Source organism: Pyrgilauda ruficollis, unplaced genomic scaffold, assembly GCF_017590135.1.
Source record: "Pyrgilauda ruficollis isolate IOZ18807 unplaced genomic scaffold, ASM1759013v1 scaffold190, whole genome shotgun sequence".
Lineage (NCBI taxonomy): Eukaryota > Metazoa > Chordata > Aves > Passeriformes > Passeridae > Pyrgilauda > Pyrgilauda ruficollis.
In genome coordinates, this window is record NW_024518096.1 from 1 (window position 1) to 26103 (window position 26103).

The window sequence follows — 26103 nt, forward strand, 5'->3', positions numbered from 1 at the left end:
CGTGCGGGGCGGGCGGTCGGTGCCGGGGAGGCGGCCGGTGCCGCGGGACGGGCGGGCAGCGCCGTGCGTCCGGCAGGCGAGCGGCGCCGGCGGGAGTCCGGGCGGAGCGGAGTATGCGGCAGATTTCGCGGGTTTTGGATTTTTTTTTTGTTTGTTTTGTTAGGATTTTTTTTTTCTTTTTAATTTTTGTTGCTAAGCTGCGCTCTAAAAGTTTGAAGGCGGCCACCGAGTCTTAACACTGTGTGTTACTGGCGAAGCTGGTGGGAAGCCGGCCCAAAAGCGGCTGTGTGCCGGAGCCGCGGTGTCAGCCCCTTCCCTCGGCGAGGGGGACAGGCAGGGGCTGCTGCCGCTTCCTCACCGCTTCCTCCGACTCGCGCTTTTGGAGATTCGCTCTTCTTCTTGTGTTGAGCCAGTTCCAAACCACATTATTAGAAAGTAAGCGACAGATGTCAGCGAGCGGATTAAACTCTCCCTGGTCGAGTTCTGAGTGTGCCGGCTGGGAGGGAAATCCCTCGTTTCCGTAAGACAATCAGTCCCACATGTCGAGCGAGCGGTTCTCCTCCCCGGGATGGGGCTGCGAGCTGCAGGGGAAGTGGCGAAGTTCAGCGCCGGGCTCACAGCGGTGGGTACCGAGGGCGTGTGGCTTCTTAATAAAGCTCTTGAAAAAATATCCCTCTGCGTTTCCCTGCGTTCGGAAGCAAATATGCAGCCTCCAATTGGCGTGTTAGGTGAAACTGAAACGTGAGATTACGTAGAAAATCTCATTATTGGACAGTGGCGTTAGCATTTCAAAGAGAGCATTGCTAGGATCGTTTCCTTCTTAATTGTCAACAGGTAGTTTAGTGATAGCAGTTTTTAAGAGTTAAAATTTTATCATATAAACTAAAAATTATGTGGTTTTTTAATGTTCTCATATACATCCAGAAAAGAGATTCAGTAAGACTACAGAGTATGGATGGAGACTTTCTCTCTGTCCCTTTTCAGAGAGGGGAGGGGAATTCGAAAAAGGTCTTTGCACAAGGGAGAAATCCGAACACCATACGAGTGATAATATTGCAAGTTGTTTCCATCTGGTGATTTTTAGTAAAAGGGGTAAGAACGCATCCTGCGTATACGATGGTGACTTGTGGCTAAGCTGTTTGTGGCTGATTAGTTGGGGTTTTCTTGAGAAGAAAACACTGATAATAGTACCTGAATGATTGAAGTCACGAGAGTGTGGGAATTTCTTTGAACTGCTGGGGAGATCGAATACAATAACAGCTGCAAAAGTCTTGAGATAAATCTCATCATATCGCGGACTAAAGTTAATCCTGCTGCAGGCTTCAGCTGTCGGAGCGAAGCCCCTGTGAGAGCTAAGCACTTGATTCCTGTAGAACTGCAGCAAAGATCTCCACTGTTTTTTAGGCTGGATAGGAAGAGGAAAAGCCGCGAGCATCCCGGCGCTTGGCTTGTGCGGTCGCGGCGGAAGGTGTTTCCCGGAGGATGTGGAGGACAATGCCCGGCGCTGCGCCGCCGTTCCGCCGCTGCCCGGCAGGGGGCGGAGCCGAGCGCTTCCGTCTGCCCGCGGCCGGGGACGCGCAGCGGCGGCCTGGCAGCCCCGCCGCTTTCTGCCCCCCGTGTGCAAAATCACCCTCCTCTCTGTAGCTGACTGTCTCTTGGGAGATTTTCACAAAAATAGGAAGTGGCGGGATTGCTTTGATGGGTTGAGGAAGTATTCCTAATCAGATTGGCCTCGTAAAGCAATCGTAATCTTCTAGAATTTGTATGTGGAGCTTGTAGGCTCCCTGCAGAAAGTCCTGTGGCTGGATCTGATGGGAGGTCTCAGACTCACAGAGTTGTTAGGGTTGGAAGAGATCGCTGGGTATCATCTGCTGCAAACCCCTGCCAAGGCAGGGTGACCCAACATGGGTTATACAGCAAAGTGTCCAGGTGGTTTTTGAATGTCTCCAGAGAGGGAGACTCCATGACCTTTCTGGGCAACATGTTCCAGTGCTCTGCCACCCTCAGTGTAAAGAAGTTCTTCATGTTGAGGTGGAACTCAACTGTGTTTCTATTTATGGCCATTTCTCCTCATCGTGTTGCTGGGCACCACTGAAAAGGTGATGAACATTGGAGGGACGCTACTTTTTCCAGCTATTGCCAATAGTACGTTTCTTTTAGCAGTTCCCATTCCCATGGGTGCCTCGTAGTTTTCTCTCTTTTCTAGTGACAGGAGGCATTAATCTTTCAATGAATGGGTTAAGAGAAAAGTTATTTGAGGGTAAAAAGGTAGGTCATTTTCCATGTTGATTTGCTTTGATTTATTATGCTGAGGAAATGGTCAGTTCTGTTCTTTGGGAGCTTGTTTCATAGCCAAGCTCTGTCTGATCTCTGACTTTCAGGTATTCTGTGCTTGATCTGATAAGACATTTCCTTCTCTGTAGCACCTCTGCTGGCAAATCATGAATGGGGACACTGATATACAGGTGTGCCTTAGAATAGATTGCATAAAATGTAGGATTGATTCACTGAGGAATCAGTGCAAACAGAGTGGACACCCATGTTGGCATGCCTCTCTTAATGGGGAGGTGGATGCAGTTGGGAGACTTTTGGCTGTGCAAAACATCTGTGGCCTAGAGATGTTAGAATGCCCTAATGTAGTGTACTGCTGTGGCTGGCTTGTCCTGTATTTCCAAGAAGCTGCAGATAGACGAAGGCATTTTCTTTTGCTTGTATAACTTGTTCTTTTGGGACTGATAGGCTGCATGGAATCACCCGTATTAAGCTAGGTGGGTTATTACATTCTGGATCTCTTAAGTGCTTCCATGTTCTGAGGAGTGTTGTTGCTAGTCAAGCTTGGATTTAGCTTGAGCCATCTGTCTCCTTTTTTGAAAGTGTTGAAGCAGTTAAGCTTTGTAGGAAGCTGTGTGTTTGCCTCATTCAGTTGATCTGACAATGGTGTGGCACCTCCTAAAGATGTCTCACTGGGATGCTGAGGTTGTGGAGCAGCAATGTGAACTGTTGATGGGGGTACCAGTGTTAAGAGGAGTTGTTACTGTGCTGCCTCTTGTCCAGTTTCTTTTGTGGTTAGTTGAATTGAAAGAAGTTAATGCCTGGCAACTTCTGCTCATGTTGCAAGGAAGTAATGTACAGTGGAAAGAAAAAAGTAGTACTTGTGTTAATGAATGTGCTGTTCAGATGTCTAGTTGAAATTGATTTATTTTGGCTTCCCATAACTGAAACCATTGTGCTTATGTCTTTTTTTTCCTTAATTGAAAATTATTTTTACCGGAATCCCTTATACATAAACAAAACAATGTGTCATGTAAGACTAAACAAACACTTCCTATAAGATTGCCACTTTGAGGAAGTGTGCAGTGCTGATATTTCCATGAGTCAGTGTTTCAAAACCTGAAAGGAAACAACATAAGGCTCTATGGCTGATGATTGGCTGGAAAAACTACAAAGAGTCCTTCTGCTTGACAACATTACTTTTGTTGTACTGTTAATATTTAATAAATATGATGTACTTAATTGCTACCTTTTTTCTCCTTAAATGGCATCAACTATTAAACTTTCAGTTGAAAAAATAAAAGCTCATGTTTAGCATTTCTGTTGTTGAAAGCTGTATGCTGGCTAGCAGAGAACCTGCTGCCAGATTTTACTTTGTGAAATTGTTTATACTTGAAAAATCTAAAGAAACAGCTCATTTGTGAATTTTCACTTTAGCAAGCTTTTCAAGTCCCTAAAATCTAGTACTGTTATACTTAGGGGTATTTGGCTCTGCTTTAAAATAGTATTTTTTCTAGCAGTAGTAGAGCTTGTTATAGTTCTGTCTGATAGTTTGAAAGTAGTAATTGGGGCAGGAGGATGTTGCACACTGAGAGTTTACTGGGGCTGTAATATAATAGGAAGGACCCTTTGCTCATGATACTTTTGAGCTGACAGACAGTAACAATCCACTTGTGCACTGTGAACGCTTTTTGCAATTTAAGACATTCATGAACTTCTAAATCTTTTATCATCTTTTTTAAAAGGGCCATTTTGTGTGGTTACAAGGTGTTGAGGCCTTAGTCTCAAATGTGGGAATTCCAGTGGCGTAAGCTATCCTTAGCATTAACTGTGAGCAGAATCATGAAGCAGTGAAATATTTGTGATAAAAGTTGGTTCCTCCCTGATGTGGGTTGGTGCTTCATACATAGCTTACCGTGTTCTAAACTCACCCCATTTTCTAGCAACTGTAAGACCTTGTTAATGTCCAGTTGACAAAATGAGGATGGTTGGTCTGTAGATGTGCCATCTCTTTGCCTCTTATTCTTAGTGTGCCTTTTTTACTAATTAATGGAGAGCTATGTAGTTTTAAGACACTGTGAAAGCAGTTAAATTTGTGAAACTGAGAGTCTTGGGCGAAGTCAGGCAAAGTACTTAGTTAAGTGCTAGTTTACTGGTGTTTAAGTAGGTCAATTGCCAAGAGAAGGTATTTACAGACTTCCACCATTAAACTTGGTACAGAGTAAATGTTTGAGAGATGTCTCTGTGTTTCCCAGGCTAAGAAGAAGTTTATCTTATCCCTGACAAATGTAAGGTCTCCCTTAAGTCTAATAATACTAAGGTTGTTCAGGGAAATCCATTTTGTCTTGAGAAGATGTCCCTTTTAATGTTGTCTGCTGGGATTTAGTGCCTTAAGTGGTTACTTGTAGGAGTAATTACGACTAAATATGTTCATTGCATAATACTGTAAAAGGATTTATTCCCCTTTAAATGGGGCACAAGGTTGTGGAATAGATATTTTTAGAATGAGAGAATTTTTTCCAGGTACTTTTCTCTCTCTCTCACTATATATATATATATAAAATATATTTATTTATTTATTAAAAAAATGGAAAATTATTTAGGAAGTGTGAAATGTTTCTTATATAGATAACAATGTTTTTTTCCGGTGTTTCAAAGATAGAGGACCAAGAAGAAAAGAAAGGAAGAAAAGCTATTTGCATCTCACCCTGAATATATTCAAGACTTCTCAAGATTTTTTTTCACATTAAAAAGTTAACAAGTACAGCTTAAACTGATGTTGCATAGGTAAAATAAAGTGGCTGGCACCTTAACATTCTTATTGATTGACTGTAGAAATGCTCGTTAAGGCTTGAGTCTCACAGGCCATGGAAGGTGCAGATAAATTACACAGATTTGTCACTGCTGGTTCAGTATTTGACATTGCTAGATTTGGTGGTGGCTGTGTTCTGACCAGCTTGTGTTCAGTGTGCTGAATGGAAAAGGTCTGGGTCCAATGTTGTTTCTAGAGGCAGAGTGCCTGGCTGTTTATGGACTGTCAAGAACAGCCGTGGCTGGAGCAAGACCATATTTTCTGCAAGTGAGAGGAGGAAACAGAGGTAGCAGTGGAAAATGCTGCAGTAAATGTAGTTTTGAAGAAATAGAAGATGCTTGTGTTTGGGGCTGCCAGCCTGATACCAAAGTCCATAGCATTCCATTCATAGCCTTACTCTCTTTTAAGTAGAGAAGGATTCATATATGAGTGGAAGGCCATCTGTTTTGGTTTTTAGACTGTGTAGAGGTAAATTCACAGGAGTGAATCTGTTAAACAAACATGCTCAGGGCCTCTGATGTCAGTAAACAAACTTGTTAGGTTTTTTGGTCTTCTGGAGTTGATACATTTGAAAGAACTGTTATTTAATCTGTCTCATGAGAAGTATTTTCTTGTCTCTTCATGGAAGTGATTGTCTGGTGGTCCGACTTCTGTGCTCTTCAGTTTGCTCCCTTTCCTTACTATAGGTTTTCTTGATTTGGTGCTGTATTTGTTAGCTGCCAGTACACACCAGCTTGGTCAGCTGCTCTGCAGAATAAATGTTAAAACTCCAGAGAGAGCACCAAAAGGATTATCTGACAAATTGATGTATCTGTATCTCTGACCTTCTGCTTGAGAACTACTTGAATCTCACACTCAGTTCATAAGCGGCCTTAGCTGTTTATGAAAGTTTAGGTGCTCTAGTTGGTATTAATTAATAGTAACATATCCTGCCCCATTTCTCCATTGCACACTTGTCTTTTAAAGCTTAGGCACCTAACGTTGATTATCATATTTATTTATTTATTTATTCCCTCTGCTCTTTCTCTGCATCAAAGCAGGATTTTTATTTATGCAGTTATGTTGTCAAACATTCTGTTATCATATGAAGTAATTTATTGCACTGATGCTCCCATTTAAGGAAGACCTCAGGTAAACACTGGACAGTGTTGCCTACACCAAGATTAGAAAATACATTTGAAAAGCCTCATCAAAAATACCTTTGATAGTATTAATCAGGTTAAAATTCCCCTCTATCCTTTCTCACTGACTGATCTCCATTACAGGAGTGTAAATGAGGAATAATTATGTTAAAGCCAGTAATTGCACTTCTGTGAGAGTCGAATTAAGTCTTTGAGTATCTCATGTAGCAATTTTTTTTCTTGGAGGAGATGGGGGAGGGGAAAGGATGAGGTAAAATCCACTTTGGGTTGTTAAGGAGTACTTAACACTTCTCATGTTGTTACAATGCACTTTGCAAACGGATGTGTTTGGAGGATAAATCTTACAGCTAGCTCTTGTGAGGGCAAGAAGCCTAGAATAAAATCAGAGGCTTGTAGACTTGGCCGCATACTGTAAAAGATGTAAATATTAGACAGTTGCATTGCTCATATTGATCTGACCAACAAATGTTCAGCCAGTTATGTCAAAGGAAAATTAATGTGTGTGTGCTAGTGGACCATTAATGTTTCTGGGGAACAAGTCACCTAAGGCTTATATTAATAGTCAAAACACACATTAGTAAGTCTTAATGCTGTGCTTTTAAACTTTCTAGTAGTGGAGGTTTTTATATTTTGTGGTTACACCAAGGAAAAACTCAATCTTGGAGTTAATAACAGGTTATATTTTACTAAACTGAAAGTCCACTGACTGTGGACTCGCCCATTGTAACCTTCTGATTTTACTGCCTTATGAAATGTCTGTTCTTTAGCAGTGTCTGAATTTTTTTAGCATGGTGGACTGGTGACTGAATTTAGGACCCAAATAAAAGCTTTGTTTTGGAGTAAAAACAAAGCAAATCTAACTTCCTTCCTCTCCCATCCTAACCTCTACCGGGGGAAAGGAACTTCCCTGAAACTTCACATGTTGTTTTCCTCCTATAGAAGGCTTTCTGGGTGAAAGTTTTGCAAAGTGAGATGTGAAGCTTCAAAACTTTGGAGAACTGGAATATTTTCTCCCTGTATTCCTTTCTCAAATTTTAATGGATCAATGCCAACTGTAAAACACTTCATATATTCAGTGGAAAGTTTGAGGTCTTTGAGGGTTGTTTGGGTTTTTTTTCCCCTTCTGCCTGAAAGGGAAAAAATATAGTGTATCTGTGTTTTTGAAGTCTCTTGAGGGAAGAACACAAATGTTGAAAAGGCTTTTGAGGCTTCTGATTAATGTTTCTGCTGCTCAGTTTTCATTCCAGACCTCTGAAGTATTATAATTTTTTTCTACTTTGCTAGAGACTTGTGCATTTGCGTGTTATTACTCTCAGAGAGCACTGGGGCAAAACGAAGGTCCCTTCATTAGCCCAACAACTGAATGTTGCTGTTCCCTGTTGCTGAGGTGTGTAGCTGTGACTGCATGGCCACTGACTGGAATGGATTAGGGTGATGTGATGGTAAGAGGGTTTCACTTACTTCAGAATGACTGATAGGTTTGAACAGCTAGCATTTGATGCCATGTTTAATTTGCATAAATATGAATGTACTTTTATATGCTGCTAGTAGGTGGATGAACGTTAGATGAGGTGTCTCAATTCTTCCATGTGCAACAAATGAATGAAGAGTCTCAAAGCTGGGAAGAACAACTATTTCTGTGATGAGGGGAGGAGGGGGACACAGATCTGTGTTCCATAAGATGCATGCTTCATGCTTAAGCTTTCTTTCCATATGTTACAGTGACTTTGGGAGGAAATATACTTGTCTGTTTTTCTCTAAACGTGTTACTAAGAGATTTCAAAATCCGTTTAGAAGAAGTTTGCATTGAAAGGCCTGAGTTTGTGTTTCAAAAAAAGGAAGATGACACATTGGAGATGTTGTGTTACACAGGGAACAGAAGGGTGTTTGAACTTTTGAAGGAGTTTTATTTCCAGGATTTTTAATCTGAAGTGTGGGTTTTTATTTTTTTTTAATTTATAGATGTAGGAATAAAAAAAAAATCTAAGTGACTGATAACTTGTTTTATAGCAATTTGCAAATTTAATTTCCATTCAGTTCCAGTTGCATGGAAGGCATGCAGTATAAATCAACTGTACTATTTTAAAAGTTTTCCTTGCTTTTGAGTTTCATTCAGCTTTAATATTCCAAGTATTGGAAAATGAACAACTTGAAATACTTTATTTGCAAGTTGTGCTTCTGTTATGACTGTTTGCACAGATTTCTTATGTTTAAAAAAATCAAAAATCCAGATGAACTAGTGGCTGAGTTTTAAACTCCTTAAAAATAGGAGGGAAGGGGAGAAGTTTATTACTGTTTCCAATTCCTTCTAAAAATATTTCTGTTTACAAATTGTTTACAGCTACTTACTTTTGTTCAAGAACTCTAGAAGAAAACAGTTAGTGGTAGCTTTTTACAAGGCTGGAGTTGATTCTTGCTTGTATTTCCCAGCTGGCGTTAGAGTACATCTGGAATCTATGAAATTCCTTTCTTTGTTCCTCATTTCCTGTTTCATTGAGTGCTACAGTGTAACGTTCTGAAAGCTATTTCTCTTAGCATCTTCTAAGATGTGCATTTTTAACCAATTAGTGAGTTCTTAAAGGTAATTATATGTGCTTGTGTTTAAGGGTTTAATTGAACAGTGAAATTGAACTGTATTTTGAAACTTCTCAGATGTTTTGTTGTCTTATTTCAGTGAAAAATAGTTTTGTTGATTTATCTGGCTGTCGTTCAGCTTGTAGAATTGTAGGAAGGAGGGTGGTAGAAATAGAAGAAAAATCTGGTAAATAGTACAAAAGCTGCCTTTCTTAGTCCCTCTCTCCCTCCCCCTGCCCAGGAACAATCACCAGTTTGTAATGGAAAATTAGATCTATTTTGCAGGAGACACAGGGTGTGACATTCTACAGTTGCTTTTCGATTCTGGTTTGAAAGGCTGGTGACTGCTATAGAACACATAAGCACAGCCTTGGAAAACTGAGCTCTGACACTGTGGCACAAAGTGGGAGCTGTGTGTGTCTAAAACAAAACCAATCCACCCTCTCCAAACCAGCCATGTTTAACTTAGATTTACTGGTTGAGATTGCATTGTTGCAGATAATTCAAAGTCAGTAAAAAAGAGATGCAGTTGTCCCACAGAATTGCTCTCATTTTTTGCAAGTAGTTGTTCTCTTCTTCCTGAAAAAAATTGTGGTTTTATGAATAGTTTATGTATCTGAGTTGCTACTCCAAGTTTTCCAGAACAAATGCAAGTTCTTCATAGTCCAGTGGTCCGCTCTTCTGTTGTTGCCATTTGCCGGCTGTGAGTGCTGTTTCTGGGATTGCAACTTTCATTCTTCATGCTGTTACTAGTCATGAAAGCTCTAGTGGTACAATATGTGTTGAAAAACTTCTTCACAAAGCACCTGCTCTTAAGATGAGACTTGCATTGGAAGCATTGTTTTTTCTCTTTATAAATATACTTGCTGATTTGTTTTCCCTTCCATTTTTGATTTGGAATATCTCTGAGATGGCAGCATTTGCTCTCATGGAGAACTTAATGTTGGGGAAATATTTATCTTCTTTTTAGCTGCTTTTAGTACATTTTAGCAAAGATAAGCAAGGAATGCTGGCACTCCTGTGCTGGGGAGAGACCTGTCACTCCTCTACAGATCTGATCTGTACAATTTCTTGTCTTCCTTTGGTTTTTTTTTCAAATGTCCCTGACAGCAGATATATATATATATACATATATATATATATAACTGTTTTATATATATATATATATATATAACTGATTACATGAAATAGGTTGTACATGGAGTTAGTTGCACATTATATTTTTTCTACATATTGTAAGGAGCTGAGGGAAGAGCTACTTGTTTCCCACAAGGTATGTGAAAATAGTGACAGAATTGTGAAACTCCTGCAGCTGTGTGTCTTTCAGCTTATTATATGAGTATAGAACAATTTTTAAAGTTCTCACATCTTCTGCACTTATATAAAGGTAACTGTACTGCTCAGGGTGTCTGAGAATTTGGTAAACCCAAAAGCTCTTTTGCTCTGTAGCGGATTATTGTTGCTATTGGACTGTATTATGCTCTGTTTCAAGGATGCAGTAAAGGTCCTAAAAAACTCGCACCTGCTCTGCTCGAGTCAGAGGAGTGGTGTTCCTGTAAATTTTGTGCACTGTTGTAACCTTACTGTCAGTAAGGTCCTTGTTGATCTATGCAAATTCTCCATAGCCTAGACCAAGTCTTGTCCTAAGAGACGTCCTTCAGAGTACTTATCCCTGCAGCACTGGTTCATTAACCTATTAGTTCAGTTCCTCAAATGATAAGTTGCATTTTACCTCCAGGAACATAATGTTCAAGTTCTGCGTTTTGTGTAAAGTATTCCCTGGTACATAAGAGAAAGGACCAGTCAGCTATTTCTGGAAATGTTCTGTGGCCTGTTCCTCTTTATAAACTTGTAGTTACGTTTACAGTGTAGATACTTCATGTTTAAGACTTTGGCTGATGTTGCATAATATTCAAATTTCAAATTGTTAAGATACCTGAAAAACCACATTTGTGCTCTATTAGCATTTCTTGCCCTAAGTGTAAGGTAGAAGTTGACCAGCACTAGTCTTACTTTTGTAAATATTTGTCTTACCCTGTGTTTTTAGATTGTTCCACATAATTAATTTTGCTGCATGCTGAGGGCCGGCAGCTCTTGGATGACTCTGCTTGACCACTGTGAACACCAGAGTTCCACTAACAGGAGCTCCAGGTAGTTGCTGCAGAATAGGCTGAGGTGCTTCAGAGATGATGATGGCTTAGAAAGGAGGTTGTGGTCAGTGGTCACAAATCCAGCCCTGTTTAAAGCTGGGGGAACTGTTGGTGTCCCTTCTCTCTCCTACTGATGTGTAGAGCCAACCTCTGTGCTCCGTGGGGTGGTGCTTGCAATGGACTTCATGAAATTGGTGTTGCATGTTAAGAGTTGAGAGGAACTAGATTTCAAGATAGTGTGCCTCTCTCTACTCCCCCATGGCTTTTTATTTTCTAGGCCTACTAAGCAAAATTGCCTGAGAGGAAAGAAAAAAGCTAATTTTTATTCAGACCCATACGCCTGCCTGTCTGGTTTTGAATGGTGATTCTGTGATTTTTGACAGGGAATAAAAAGTGCCTGGGGGAATTTGGAATGTTGTAATAGAGCAAAATCATTTCAGTAAAAGTGAAACACTAACAGGCTGATAATTAGTGGGTTTTGACACCTGATTCTGTGACAGTATTCCAGAAAGTTGGGAGTTTGAAAGTGGAAAAAAATTGGACTGAATTACTTTTAAAGCCAGCTTTAGTATTAAATATAACCAGTCTCTGTAACAGTCTAGTGGAAAATGTTGTTGTTATTAAAGTTTCCTAACACCTTCAAATTATTGGTATGCTGGTGCCCTGCCTCTGGTAATGGGAAATGGTAGTCTACTCCTGGAAGTAACTTGTACTGCATGCTCTTGAATATGGACTTCACTTTCTTGTGCAGAGTGAATCTCTGAAATTTAAGGTATATTTTTCTCCTGGTCTGATGGAATCTTATTCAGGTTTAGTTGTACTGTGTCCAACTTTTTTTTTAATGTTTGGCGGCTGTTTGAGATGTAACCAGAAGTACCAGATGCTTGTGAGGTGGGGGTCTCTACTTCAGCACTACCTGCATTGGGAAACATATAGGAATAAGTTCTGTGCTTAACACACCACGCACAGCAGCAGAATGAAATGGGGTCAGGCATGAATACCTTATCCAGGAAGGGCTTAGAACCGAGTAAGAGCTTACATGTGTGTGAATTAGTGCCAGGCTGCAGATATGCCAAAACTCCTCTGGCCTTGCATGGGGTTAACTCAATGCTACAGAATGTGATCTGAAAAACCCACTACTTGTGTGGTGGGACAACACTGGGTGTGGGGCTAGGTCAGATTCCCTATTGCTCTCCTGAACTCCACAATACGAGATGTGGACAGCAGCTTCTACCTACTTCCGTCAGAGTATGGAGTCAGTAGCAAGGCAGGACCTTGTAGCTGTGCCTTAAAGACAGGAATTTGGTTCCCTTTGTACTTCTGGAGGAGGCCGTGATGGTGATTTATCAGTGCTTTCGTTGTATTGTAGGTATAACATTTGGTATCTTCAGTGTCATGGTGAAATGTTAACATATTTTGCAGTGTATGTATCTTCTAGGGTATCAGCCTGCAGGAGATAGAATTGGGATATTTCTCTTGGGGTAGCTTGGGGTTTTAACAGAGACAAAGCACAGTCACAGTGCACTTTGATCTAGTGCGGTTGTCATGTGCAATTTATTTGATATTTTTTCTTGCTGTTTTGCCATTGTTTTGGTCATGGATGCATTTTTTTTTTTCCCTGACAAAGTGTTTGTAGCTTCTCTGACCTCTGTGGTACACCTGAAACCAGCTGTGCTGGAGGGCTGAGCCTTCACAGCTGCCAGGGGAACAGGGTGTGGGAAGGATGAACCACAGCTCAGCCACTGTGTGCTACCTTTTTTTTTTTGCTTTGCTTTGCACTGCTTTCTGTTTGTTGAATGATAGTTTTCTTTTGGGAACATGAGATTAGCACTAAAATAGGCCAGCATAGGATGAAGATGACGACAGTGTAAAGCTTCCAAACATGATTTTGAGCCAATGGGTTAGCTTTACTTTAATCAGGATTTTTAATTTTCTTTTTCAACAACTATTCAAGTAAAATCTTTGGAACAAAATAGCTTAGTATCAATGCTATGTTCAAGTATTTATTTTGAGGAATGGAGCACTTAGTTGGCTGTTGATGGGGACTAACATGAATTCTGTTGTAGGGCTGTGATTGAGAGCTTTCAGGGGAGAAGGGAAGGAGGTTGAGGCTTTTGTAAATTAAAACTAAGTCAGAAGGATGCTGCTGTACATCTTCTGTGATGTTGGTTATGCCTCTGAAAGATCTTTAGTTATACCCAAGCTTCAGAATCATATCAGTAGTTATGGCTTGGCTGTAGATAGTGTAATCACTGTGATACAAAATTGGTTTGTACTCTTGTAATAGTCTAGATTGGGTGGTTCAGCCCCAAACGTTCAAGATATAAGACAGTAAGTTTGACCTGGCCCACTTAATTCCTTCTACAGTCTCCTCAGGTGTAATTTTTAAAGTTCATTAATTGCCTAATTAGCCTTAATGATAGATGAGTTTTTATGCTAATCATTTGAAAGACAGCCTGATTTAGGAAAGTCACTGAAACACATCGCTGCTGTTCTGTCTGTACTGGATATTTGTCTCACTGTGACATTATGACATCAGACATATGTCTTCATTCACGTTCCTGGCAGCTGGAAGCAGTGTGTAAAAGGCTTGTATTGTTTACCCATGTGTGCTAAGCACCGGTGATCTTCCAGAGTCAAACACTTGAAACGGAGGGTTACAATCATGAGGGTTGTTTGTTTTAATCTTGAGTCCCTTTGTGTACACAACATTCTTACCTTTATAAGATTATATTTACTTTTAAAAGAAAAATGCTGTACTGCTTTCAACCCATGGGATGAGTGGTACTTGTGTAGTAAATAATAATAATTTTATTATTTTATTATTATTATTTTATTAGTAACATTGCCATCATCTATATTCTGTTCTTGTAGTGGCATACATGGTTTTCTGCCATATGTGTAGTCAACACCTGCTCTGGCATTATTGTTTTGCAATATGCCTGCTTTGCTGCATGCCTTACCATACTGTGGAATCTTTAATCATCCAGCCTTTTTCAAGGTAGAGTTGGTTCTCTTAAGTGGGGGACAGGATAGAAAAATGGTATTTACCAGTCATGGTATCAATTTGCATCTAATTCTACATTTTTCTGGAAGACAATTTTGTTGAAGTGGCAAGGGTCTTGGACCTGAATACGTATTCAGCCATTGTTATTCCATTGTGGCAGTCTTCTTTCTTCATGCTTATTTCGTTTGTGATGTGCCTTCTCCCACTGAGAGTAGTGTGCAGAAGCCTCACAAGCACCTCTCCCGGCTATTTGTAGAGATGGAATCAACTGGCTTTGGCTAAGCAGTGCCAGAGTGATGAGAAAACCCTGCCAGAGGAAGGGACAGGGGAGGACAAGCAGGATTCTGTTTCTCTGCCTGGCCAAGTCTTGCTTCCTTCCTTTCAAGATCCTGTTCTTGTCAGTCTGCACTTGGAGTCAAATGCCTTCTGTGTCTTCCTGACACGATAGGGCTTTCACTGCAAAAGTCCTGCCTGGCATAACCAGTATGGGAGAAATGAAATGCAGTATTAGAGCAAGTATCTCCCACAAGGATCAGAAAACATGCTGATTTCTATTCTCTGGGATTTTGGGGGATTTTTATTGAATTATTTCAGGGTTGCCTAATACTTAATTTTGACACCTGGATATTTGCTGGACAAACCGGCCTCTCATGAGCTGATGTTGTCTGTTTTCACTGAAACAATTGAGGGGTGTAGAAAGAGTTTAGCAGAAAACAGCTTTAGTACTCTATTTGGTTTTGAAGAATAGAAGCTAAAGAGGAAGCTATTATTAAGAAACTGGTACTAAATTGTTGCTTTCTCTTTCCCCTGTGTACCCACCCTCCCCTGCATGTTAGACTCTCCCTGCTGATCTGCGGGAGTTAATACAGTTTTTGCCTTTCTGTAAGCTAACAGTAATGGAATTTTGAGCACTGCACTGCCAAGGTCTCAGTCCTGATGTAGAGCACTGTTTTGTGCAAATAATTTCTGTTCTAGTTGCTTGGAGTCTAAACAATGTAGAGAAGTCTGCTATAGCCTTGGTAATAGATTTCATTTTGTATTCTAGCTGTTTACCTTTTTGAAAAGCTGCTGTTCACATATGTTACAACATAACGTTTTGCTTAGCCTTGACAAGTGTTGCCCTGTTCTGAGTAACAATGGTTAAATACTCCACTGATCCTTGCGACCTTAGTAGCCGAACTCCAGTGCCCTGCTGCTATAAGGGTGTGTTTTATTAATATTTAGAGCACAACCGAATGAACAAAAGATGAATTTAATGTGAGGCTATCCTATTCCAGTTGTCACGGAGCACAAAGTGGATTACTTGATTAAAAAAGGCAGACTGGAAGCTGAGCATGACAACAAAGTAGGCAGGGCAGTGATCTTGCCAGTGAGGTGGGGAATCATATGGTGGCCAAACAAGGGTAGAGCAGGTTCATAATGTTGGCCAGGGTCAACCAAGACCCTGGTAACCACCAGAGAACTTCGTAATGCTGTGTTGGTCCAAGGTAACCTCAGAATTTAAATTGTCTGGGTTGGTAAGGCTAATGGCCAGGCGCAGAGGAACCTGCAGAGCTCTGCCGAGGGTCTGAGCTGGAATGCAGCCCTGAGGTGGGGAAGGGTGTCCAGTGAGGCCAGTGAGGCGTGCTTTGTGCCAGGGCTGCCTCCCCAGCAGCCTGCTCCGAGTGTACACAGCTGTGCTGTGTCACAGCTGGCCCGGAGCCGAGGCCTCCAGACCCGCGGGGCTGGGGGAGAGGCTCTGCTCAGCGCCCTGGCACCGCTCTGTTTGGGTAAGATCTTGTCTGGGCTAGCCTTAAATCGCATAAAACCTTCTGCAGTTCCTGATCCTGGGATAACCATGGTGTCAGTAGTAAAGGGTGAAAAGAGGAAGTAGAGAATGCAATAACAGAAGATGGGTCTGTGTGTTTTGTAACACTGACTGTGGCAATAAAATGTATCCTGTGTGTGAGGGGAGCCAGCCCCCCGTTGTGATTGCTGCAGCCGCTGTGGCTTGCATTGGATGGAGGGTATTTCCACAGCCCTTTGTGGATGAGGGCGAGTGTGGGAGGCACTAGGTATTAGGTAGCTATTGCTACAGTATGTTACAGTGATTGCTAATTAGGCTGTTGGGATGGACAGAAAGTAAATTCTCTTGAAGCCTCTTTAACCTTTTGCAGCTGTGTTTTTGTGCCTTTATTCATCCATGTACTTTGACTAATATCTTGCTCTCATTCTATGACATTTTTAGTGATTTATTCTTCTTCCCTCTTTCTGTGGTTTGAAAACCGTGTCTGATTTTTGTGAAGTTTCTGGTACATACTCTTACTTCTCTCCAGGCTGTGTCAAGTCTGCCCTTACATCATGTCAGCAGCCTTCTGTTGATTAGCAGAAGAGATCTATTAGAGTTCAGTGTTCCTTTGTTTCCTGCCTCTTTTCTTTCCCCCTTCCCCAGAAGAATTTTTGTAGAGACTTCTCTGTGTTATTTCTGTGGGAGTTGTGTTGAAGGAGTCTTTGCAGCAGACAGAGGGTTGTGTAGAAGTTAGGTTATGAACTAAGCCATGGTTCTCCCTGCAGACCTGTACTTGAGATGAAAGGGTTGGTTCTGTTTGCATTCAAGTTTCCTGCTGCTCTGAAAGACAGTGCTATGTCTCAGAACAGCAGTACTTGCAATATGCTCCTTCCACAGAAGGGAGAGTAATGACCAGTGTTTTATAGATAGGCATATGGTTCTTCATCTTCTTTAGTTCTGCCTGGTTAAAAGAGTTAGAAGTTACCAACTGTTAATTTTTTTTCCCTTTCCTGAAAAGGCAATGATAACTCAGGCAAAATATTTTGAATTGTAGTCTAAACGCATATCATGGTAAATACGCATACTGGAGTACTATTAAATGCATCTGAGGCTTGTTCTGCATAATCAAATTGCGTAGAGATTTTTATCTTCTCTCAAGATGCACATAAAGTCTGCATTTTGTGGGTTTAGTAATTCCTTGCTGCACGACATCAAGGATTCCCATGTGTTTAAGGGTATCTTGCTTGTGTAAGAGCAAGGATGTGACAGGCAATCAAGTTAAGCAAGGATTAAGGAGACAGCAGTTGCAGGGTTGCGGGGAGAAAATTCACAACTGTTATGTAAAGGAAGTGGTATAGGATCACCCAAAACAAAGTAGCAGAGAGGCCCATGAGATGTGTTCAGTAAGTTTTTGAATGAATCTTTATAGCTTGGCTTGACTGTTAGTGCTGGAATTTTATGTGTGTTCTTTTACTTAAGTGCAGTGTTGATTCTGGCACTGTCTAAGGTTAGGTGCTCCTTTGAGCTGAAGGATACAGCAGGGAGGTGGAAGTGGAGAGAAGTTGAAAGGAGGGCTTATCTGGTTAAGTGGCTTTTTCCTCTCTGCTAGGAAACCCACAGAGCTGTACTATCTAGTCAGTAAACATCTTCCACTGGGTGTGAGCTCTTGGTAATTTGCAGCTCTTAATGATAATAAGGGACAGAACTTTACTTTAGATAGTCCACGTGATATAGGTGGTTGTTGTAAAGCATTTAAAATGGGGATCTGTAAGGGGGGGGGGCAAAAGGATGAGGAAGGAAGCTTGTTAAAGAGGAAGGAAGCTTGTTAAATGGGTGTCCTTCTCATTATTGCAAGTACACTGTAAGTGGTTAAAGCTCAATGATGTAATTTGATTCCTTGGCAGATTTATTTTGCAGGTGGTTATTTTGCAGTTATCAACTTTACATGTGCCCCATCTCCTTCCATTTAATGTGAGCCTGACTGGCAGCATTTATGACTTCTGATTCCTGAAGAAAATGAGGCAGGATTTATGTTTAAGATTTGGAAATTGTGTTCCTAATCTACAAGGCAAATTTATGATACATGTGCTTATGTCTACTTTGCCTTTATGAAAGGGAGAGAACTAATGGAAGAGGTACCACTTGAACAGGTCTGGGTGTGGGTCTGATAATGGGAAATGTCATTCACCTGAGTTTTGTGTTTCACAAGATGGTAACAATTTGTTGGTTTGGTTTTTTACCTCTGCAGTATGATCATGTATCAGCTTTGGTTAGCCATGCCAGCAGGAGTTACACAACTAACTTGGAATGGCAGACTGTGCTGGACAGAGGGTATCCCGTGAATTTGAGAATGAAGCTTGTAGATGATAAATGCCAAGGCAAGAGTTAATTTAGTACCCACTTTCCATAAATAGAGGAAGTTGATTCATAGAGTCACAGCTAGAGAGTACACGACTATGTCAGAGACTTCACTGTCTTGCTTGAGATCACAAATTTGCTGAATAATGTGGTAGGCAAGTTACAAAATTCAGTCTTCTACTCTTAGAATGGAAGTCAGAAAGATAAAAGGGTGTGGAAGGAAATATATTTTTTTGCTGTAATTGTTCTTTTTTGCTTCTTGGCTCTTCAATACACCAAATACTTTCACTATTCCAGACACTTCAGATGTATTTATGAATGTAGTAAAAGATTAGCAACATGTGATATTTGATTATGCTTGTAGAAAAAGAATAGAGAATTCTTTCATCTCAGATAAAGCTCTATCAAAACCCCACAGAATAAGTAGTCAAAAATGAAAGTAAGGTTTTTTAAATGTCAGTTGAACAGAGAGCGTTTCCAAGTTAAAAGTTGCTTGCAAGTTGTGTAGGGTTTTCATATATTTCTGTAACATGTGACAGTATAAAAAAACATACAATGTAAAGCAGTTATATAGGTTATTACACTATATATTATGCAGGTTATGATCGTGTGCAATGTATTTTATGAATATATGCTATGTATTATGGAGAACAGTATTTCAGTTTGTATATGTGCTTTACTGACCACAAGTGTTGCTGTTTTGAGACACATTGGCTTCAAATTACAGCAATAAACATGATAGGTGGAAGAATCACAGGGACTATGACTTGTGTTGTGCTGTCAGTGATAGGGTTGAGTGTATCCAGAGCGGATTTTATGACCATTTCTGTTTCTAAATGTGCTAACCATCTGGCACAATTTATGTGTGTGGTTTGTTTTATGCTTGAGGGTTTTTTTGAAGGGGGATGAACAGATATACAAACACATAAGTTTTCTTTTGGACCTGTTTTGCGGTACTGTAACGATGGTGTCTAACTGCTCTGGTTATTTTACTTGATAGTTTTTTAGAAATGTTGATAGAATAGGTGGTGGAGGCTGATACCAGGCATGCTATTGGAGTAGGAGAATAGAAGTGAGTGTATTTCTCAGCGGATCTGCAGCAGAGTTTGGAAAGTTGTCTGGATTTGCAGAGACTACTTTGCTAGCTTTTAAAATAAATACATTATTCTGCCAGGAAATAAAAGCTGCACCTTGTCAGTTCTTAAATGTATACCACACTTAAGTAGTCACTTCCAGGAGTCTGCCCAGAAAAATGAAGTGTTGTAGCATTGTTTTCTTCACCACTCTAAATCTGAGACTGAGTCATTGGTAGATCCTGAAATGTGAGCTGGTAGTTCAAGGGTCTGTTGCATACTGCATTTCAGTGCTAAGCATATTAGGAAAAAAAGGTAACCACTTACCCTAAACTGTTCCTATAAAGTAGATAGTCAGAAGCATAGCTTCTGTTTCTGTCCAGACTTTTTCCTTTGGCTCTGAATTGGTCCTGTAGATGCATAACTGATTGAGGATTCATTGCTGTCTGTCCATAAATGCTGATGTTTTGGTAGGAATTTTTTCCAACATGCAGTAGCTCAATAATACATGGTCTCCCTCAATGTGTGTTTAAGTTGTTACAATTGTGTGTTTCTAGTTTTTTAAATTCTACTCTTAAGCATATGGGATATGCATGAAATAGAGAATAGGGCTGCAGTTGAGCCAGACTGACACAAATAAAATCTCCTCATTATGTTCACAGAGATAATTAGTATGACTTTAAATACTTACCTTGCTGTTTCCCACCTATGTGAATCTTGACTGATGTTGCTAATGATTATTAAAAAGTACACACCCTTGTTCTCCACACCTGTAATTGCACTGTCTTGGTGCTTTGTAGGTGTCTTGATGCTGTCAGGGTTTGTAGGTGTTTGACAGAGGAGATAAACAATGTTCTCAGTGGTTTTGTAGGGAATCTACAACAACAGCTTCGTGTTCTACACAACGTAGCTTTTCTGTGTAATTTGAAGTGTTCTTTGTTCTGCCCTTCTTCTTGATATGTTAATTATGCTATATTGTACTAGCAAAATGACATTTGGCATCAATTTATTTTTACTATCCCATTTGGAGATGCATGAGTGGAAGACATCCTGTACAAGTGTCATGTTTTAGAGTTAATTTTAAAAATTATCTAGCTCTTGTTATGTTGCCATCTGTTTTCCACTAGCTTGAAGAGGAAACAGCTGTTGTGAATGATCTCAAGACTGTATTTTTAATAAAGTCTAATAGGTCTGCTTACCTTCAGTTTGCATGTGCATCACAGGGAATGACTGTGCTGGCTAGGAGGGGAAATGTGCTTTTGCAGTAGGAGCTGTAATGAATTTGGTAAAGCAGTGATTCTGATCTGTCTCTCCATAGCCGGATTTGAATGCAGCTGGAGAGATCAGTGATAATGGGACACACTTCACTCGCTATAACCGCGCATTGTCCTCTAGAGGGGCTGCTATTGCAGCTTCTAGCCTCGAGTGCGGTGGTTGGCAGGCAGCTGCGGGGCTGACTGAACCTGCTGATCCCATGTGGAGACTGACTGGTGGCCACACCGTGCCATCTTCACTGTGCTGAGCCAGCAGAGGCAAGAGCTGTACTTGACCTCAAGAAAAGCACTGGAGATGGACAGCCAGTGACCCTGCCTCTTCAGCTGACAGCATGGAGCTGTATGGAATTAGAGGTAACGTGCATCAGCAGCTGACACCATTTTGGGGAAAATACTTAATTCTCCGATGGAGAATAAGCATTACTGATGGAAAGTAGTGTATGGATGCACTTGAATAGCTGATTGCCTTGTGGGCTTCTTGATTGTATTTTAGACTTCATTTTGGTAAGGAGTGAGAAACCTCATGAAAGACATGTACAATAGAAGCTTCAATCACAGTGGTGATTCAGCTGAATAAAGGGAAGGATAAATGAAGGTAGAGTAGTTGACTGTCAAAGAATGCCTTGGAAAAAAGTTCAGATTGGTTTATTTGAGCTCAAGCAGTAGAAGCTTCAATCACAGTGGTGATTCTGTGATTGAATAAAGGGAAGGATAAATGAAGGTGGAGTAGCTGACTGTCAAAGAATGCCTTGGAAAAAAGTTCAGATTGGTTTATTTGAGCTCAAGCATTGCAGAGTGGCCAAGATTCAGTACTGTTTTACATAGATTGGCTTTCTTCACTTATTTCCCTTTGACTTTAGTAGAAAGACTTTGTTAGGTCTGGAAAACTTTGCTGGATTAATATTTTTTTATTCAAAGGGCTCAACTGTAAAAAGAGTGGAGAGGCTAACCAGCAGAGAGCATTGAGTATTGGTCAGAGAATATAGAGTTGAATGGAGAATGATGATGAATTGAGCTGGATCTTCCCATAAGTAGACCAGATTCTTTTTGTCAGAGCGTTTGTTGCTTTTGCTTGAGTCTTTAGATCAATGGCATTATAGAACAACCCCAGCAAGAGTAGCTATCAAAATGAGCCTGTAGTTCAAGTGCTTGAGAGTGCAGCCTCAGATCTTCCAGGAGCTTACATCTTGTAAACCTGTATGAAATGTGTCCAGTATGAAATATGTGTCCAGGGCCATGCAGTTGCACAAGCCCTGTCCTGTTCACTCTCATTGCTGCCCCATTTCTTGCACCAAGGCAAAAGGTTGTGGTGTGGATCCATCAGGAGCCTCTACAGTGTCAGAGCTAATGGCTGCACAATATCTGTTCTGAGCTGGTGTGGTCTGTTCTGGTTAATGGGTTTGTGTGGCATGTGAATGTGTGTTTTTGCACCATGTGGGGCAAGATGGGCAAAGCTTCAAATGGCTGTGAAGCTGCAGTGATACTGAAACAGGTGAGGACATTGCTGCTCCCAGCCTAAAAATCCCCGTATAACTCTTGTCTTCTGACACAGAATGAGTGTGTTGGAGTACAGGAAAGGAAGACACTGACTTGCAATTCAGTTGAAAATCAGTTATGCTTCCTTTGAGCTTTCCTACCAAACTTGTGCTATTAAACAGTGTTTGCTGTTTCTCTGGAGGAATCTATCTTGTGTGCTAAGAACATATTAGTATAGAAATCTATCTGCCTTTCAAAGGAGAGAAGCTTTGAGTAACAACTATAAGAACTCCCAAGAAATAAGCAAATAATCAGTGACCCAGAGTATTGTTACCTATGTAAACAAGATGTTTCTTTTAAAGACTGGTATTTTTGCTTAGCTTTATAGGCAGTTTCTTTGGTTGAATAGCAAACTTGCATTTGTTTTCCTGCTTGCAGGTATACCCACTGCCTTGCATCTGAATTTATAATGGAAGTATATTAATTTCAGAATAAGTTAGAGCTGAAAATAAGAAACAAGTAGTTTCTTTTGCAGAAACCCCCACAAGTCAAAAATCTTCAGTATAGAAAAGATCTGCTCTGACTGCACATCTTTTGAAATAATTAACAATCCTGTTCACAAATGGTTCATCTTCGGAAGATGAGGAGAAAGTGTCTTTCTTCAGATCCCTTAAGTCCATAGCTGGCAGCAGGATGACTGTGCTGTGGTTATGGCATGGTTATTTGAGATGTAACTATGCAGAGGTGAACTTTGCCTTAGTGGGAGCTGTTGTTGGGTTTATCTCTGTGCTTCTCTGTGCTTCTGTTGTGTGTAGGTGCCCTCTCTCCACTTGGGAGTTCCTCTGCCCTTCTGTTTTGGTATGGAATACCTCAGGCAGCTTCCCATGAAGAGTGTCTTTCGTATCAAAGTAATCTCTCCAAGGCATTTTTCTGCCAGGTTGCTTTGCAGCAGTTATATTATCTTTTTCATGCCTAAATTGGTGTTCTTTCTGTAGCAAAGCACTTGGGGGCCATTTTTTTGTCTGTATGGATGTGACAGCACTGCTGGAATTCCACACTGCTAACAGTGAGATATTTCCTGTCATGCTTACTGGGAACTGTTTGTCTTACCTGTTTGTTAAAAGGACCAGGTGCTTTGTCTACTCCAGCTCTGTGTTGGTAAATTCTGCTTTGTGTTTGATTTCCTCCCCCTTGTGCTGTTATGACAGCAGGCAAGAGGCTTCCCAAAAGAAGGTGTTGATCTTGACATGCTGCACAGGAGAGCCCTTTCGTGTAAGGCAGGTGGGTCAGGCTGGGATGGCTTTGCTGGCCCTTGTGCTGGCCCTTGCATTGCAGCTTCTGCAGTCCCTCATGCGGTTGGATTAGCAAATACTGTAATGCATTGCTGCCATGCAGCCTCATCTGAGGGGTCTGAAGTTGCATTTTGATTATGAAGTACTGAGAGGGATGGAGTTTGACCATAGAAGTTTGCTGTGTGACTTGCTATGCACAATCACAGATGGAGTCTGCAGCAGAAGCAGGATGGAATCCAGGTGTTCAACCAAAAGAGCCAGCTTCTTGCATGGGGATGGAACCTTCCTGCACAGAACTGCTCTGCTGTGTGGTATTGCTTTGTAAAAATACATGGACCACTTTTGAAACCACATGAAATGAGAAAGGGGTTAACTGAGGCTGAATTAATGAATTGCCATTCTTAGGTGATCTCTGCAAAGAAGCATTAGTTTGTTTTGGTAGCCAAATCTCTGGCGTATTCATCCCTATCCTACAGTATTAAAAGTTGTGACTACAGCATGCACATGGATTTGTGTCCATCTACTCTATGTAACTTGTGTTCTACCCTAAAAGGTAAAAAAAGGGAATATTTTTATCCAACAAATAGTCCTTGGATGGGCATGTCTGTTTACGTGCTTTAAGTTTTGCATCTGGTTATTGTAAATGTCTGTGAAGAACTTCCTTACAGTCTGTGAAAGTGTGTGACATAATCCAGAAATCAGCTTCATTTTACACTTGATTATCAGAAGCATTCCCTGACTCCAGTCTCATGTTCTTTTGCAAGCTATGAATTTGCACAGGGGTTTGAGAAGATTATTTCAAGACAACTTGATCCTGCACATGTATATTTTGGCCTTTAGGTACCTCTTGACACTGGCTGCATGTGATAACACAGCTTCATGTGACCCTCAATAAATATGATAGGATTTATTGCTTTCTGTTTTTTGAGTTTGAGATAAAACTAGTACATGCTGTATCAGCAAGGAAAACATGATTCTCTCACTTCTGTTGGGCTCTGAAAAAGATGAACTGTAAGTTGAAGTGTGTGGGTAAATTATCACTTTTTGCTTGCTTGATGTGTTCTGTAAAGTGCTGATGACAGAGTTAACCAAGGTTTTGTGTATTTTGGGCTTTTGATGACTGAGTAGTTGCACCACATAACTGTGATTCAAAACTGTGAGTTTAAGTTTAGCTAAATGTGTGTTGTCCTTTTTGGTTGTTGGGCTGAGGAATAAGCTTGGTTGCAGTGCCTTCTCCACCTGTGTGTCAAGAAAGCAAGCCACTGTCACCAACTAGCTGTGTTGGCTCAAAGACTGTGCAGTTGGATCTTGGTTTGATTTGGCAAAGTATTTGGAATGAGACTTCTAAATTGAGTAACACTACATTTCAGTATATCTTTTGTATTGTGTTGTGTTTAGGAATGCTGTGTCTTTATACTTCCATCCTGTCAAATATCCTGTAACTGCCCTTCTCTTTTTAAAGCTTAATCCTCCCTTATCATATATGAGTATTTGTGTAGGCTTAAGCATTTTAAGAAAGAGAATGTCTTTTTTGTTGGTACAGCTCTCATTACTGCTGGACCTCTGCTACTGAGGCAAAGTCAGAGCAGGTTTGTGCTGTGTTAGGCAGAATGATGAAACTGAAGATGTGTATAACAATACAACTTCGTGAATGTGTTTGGAGTGGTTGCCAGATACTCCTCTTGTTCATGTTTTTGAATTCCTTCTGCATTGACAAATTATTTCTGCTTTTTCACTAGTAATAAGTATGCAAAATATTTAACACTTCATGAGTACTTCACAATCAGTGTGACTTTACCCTATTTTCTGCAGCTGATATGACTAACTTGTAAACTGAAACTAGAAGACTGAAAGAAAACCAACATCAATTGAGTTTCATTATATTAACACTTTGCATAATTTAGAAAAGGAAAGTAGGTCACTTTCCATTTTTAATACCTACTTTATACTTTGCATAAAAACCCAACAGGATTGCAGACAGTTCATGAAAAGTTACACATTTCCCTGTAAATACAAATTTCAATCATATGAATATTTGTGGAAATTGCAAGGGAATATTGTAATTTTGGCTCAGGTGTTTCTACAGAATCTCAGCTGCTTATATCAAATGATGTGTTTTTGGAGCACACAGCTACACAAACTTCTGAAGTAGTTTTGATCATTGCTTGTAAATAGATGACTATATTCAGATTTTTGCTTGTTTTTCTGCAGTGTTGTGCCTGTGTTATCTATACGCAGTGCTGAGGAGTGAAGAAGTAAATGTGTTTTCTCTTCCCATAGTTACTGAAGTTGGAAGATCAGGCATTTGGTTCTCATCACATTGCCTGCACAATGAGTCATGCTTTCTTCGTTAGGTTTGTTCTTCAGGCCAGGATTCATGTGATGTTCTCCTTCTCTGGGCAATCAGATTAGTCACTGCTTGAAATCCTGTTTAAAAAATAAATCGCACCACAGGTTGTTGCCTGCTCACCCGTTGCATGCTCCCCCACTGCTTGCAGTTTGGGTTCAGCAGCATCATTATATTGAAAAATATATTATAGTCATGGTAACTGGCATATTATTGGAGTCCCACTGAAATTAGTCTACTAAATTGGGGACTCACAGTAACTAGCAAAGAATTGTCTATAAGGCAGGTGAATTTTAAGTAATTCAATGTGCTGAAATACATCTTGCTTAGACTTAGCTTCTTTCATTATACTGTTGAGAACAAAAACTACATTGCAAATGTAGTAGTAGTTTGAACTTTGTGAAACCTATAGATTTTTAAAAGCAGTAGTTATAACAAAATTGTTAACATAGATGGCATACTCTCATGGTACCTGAATCAGACTTCAGTATTTGGGGCAGAAACTGGAAGTATCTGGTGGAGCTGAGATTTAATGAAGGTTTCGAACAACTTCAGGACA

The 26103-nt window shown here is 40.5% G+C and overlaps 1 protein-coding gene across 4 annotated transcripts in view; it reads left to right on the top strand.

Annotated features, from left to right (window-relative positions):
* The first annotated feature begins 20421 nt into the window (after nt 1-20421).
* The window catches only part of RASA3 (RAS p21 protein activator 3), a 107490-nt gene continuing 101808 nt past the window's right edge, over nt 20422-26103 (top strand). For 2 of the 4 annotated variants that reach the window (XM_041465734.1, XM_041465736.1), the window contains exon 1: nt 20424-20783. In XM_041465734.1, the coding sequence (XP_041321668.1) occupies nt 20762-20783 (22 nt within the window). In that variant the 5' untranslated portion in view covers nt 20424-20761. Of the gene's footprint in view, nt 20784-26103 lie in introns of all 4 variants that reach the window. The other 2 variants (XM_041465733.1, XM_041465735.1) reach the window with 2 other exon arrangements.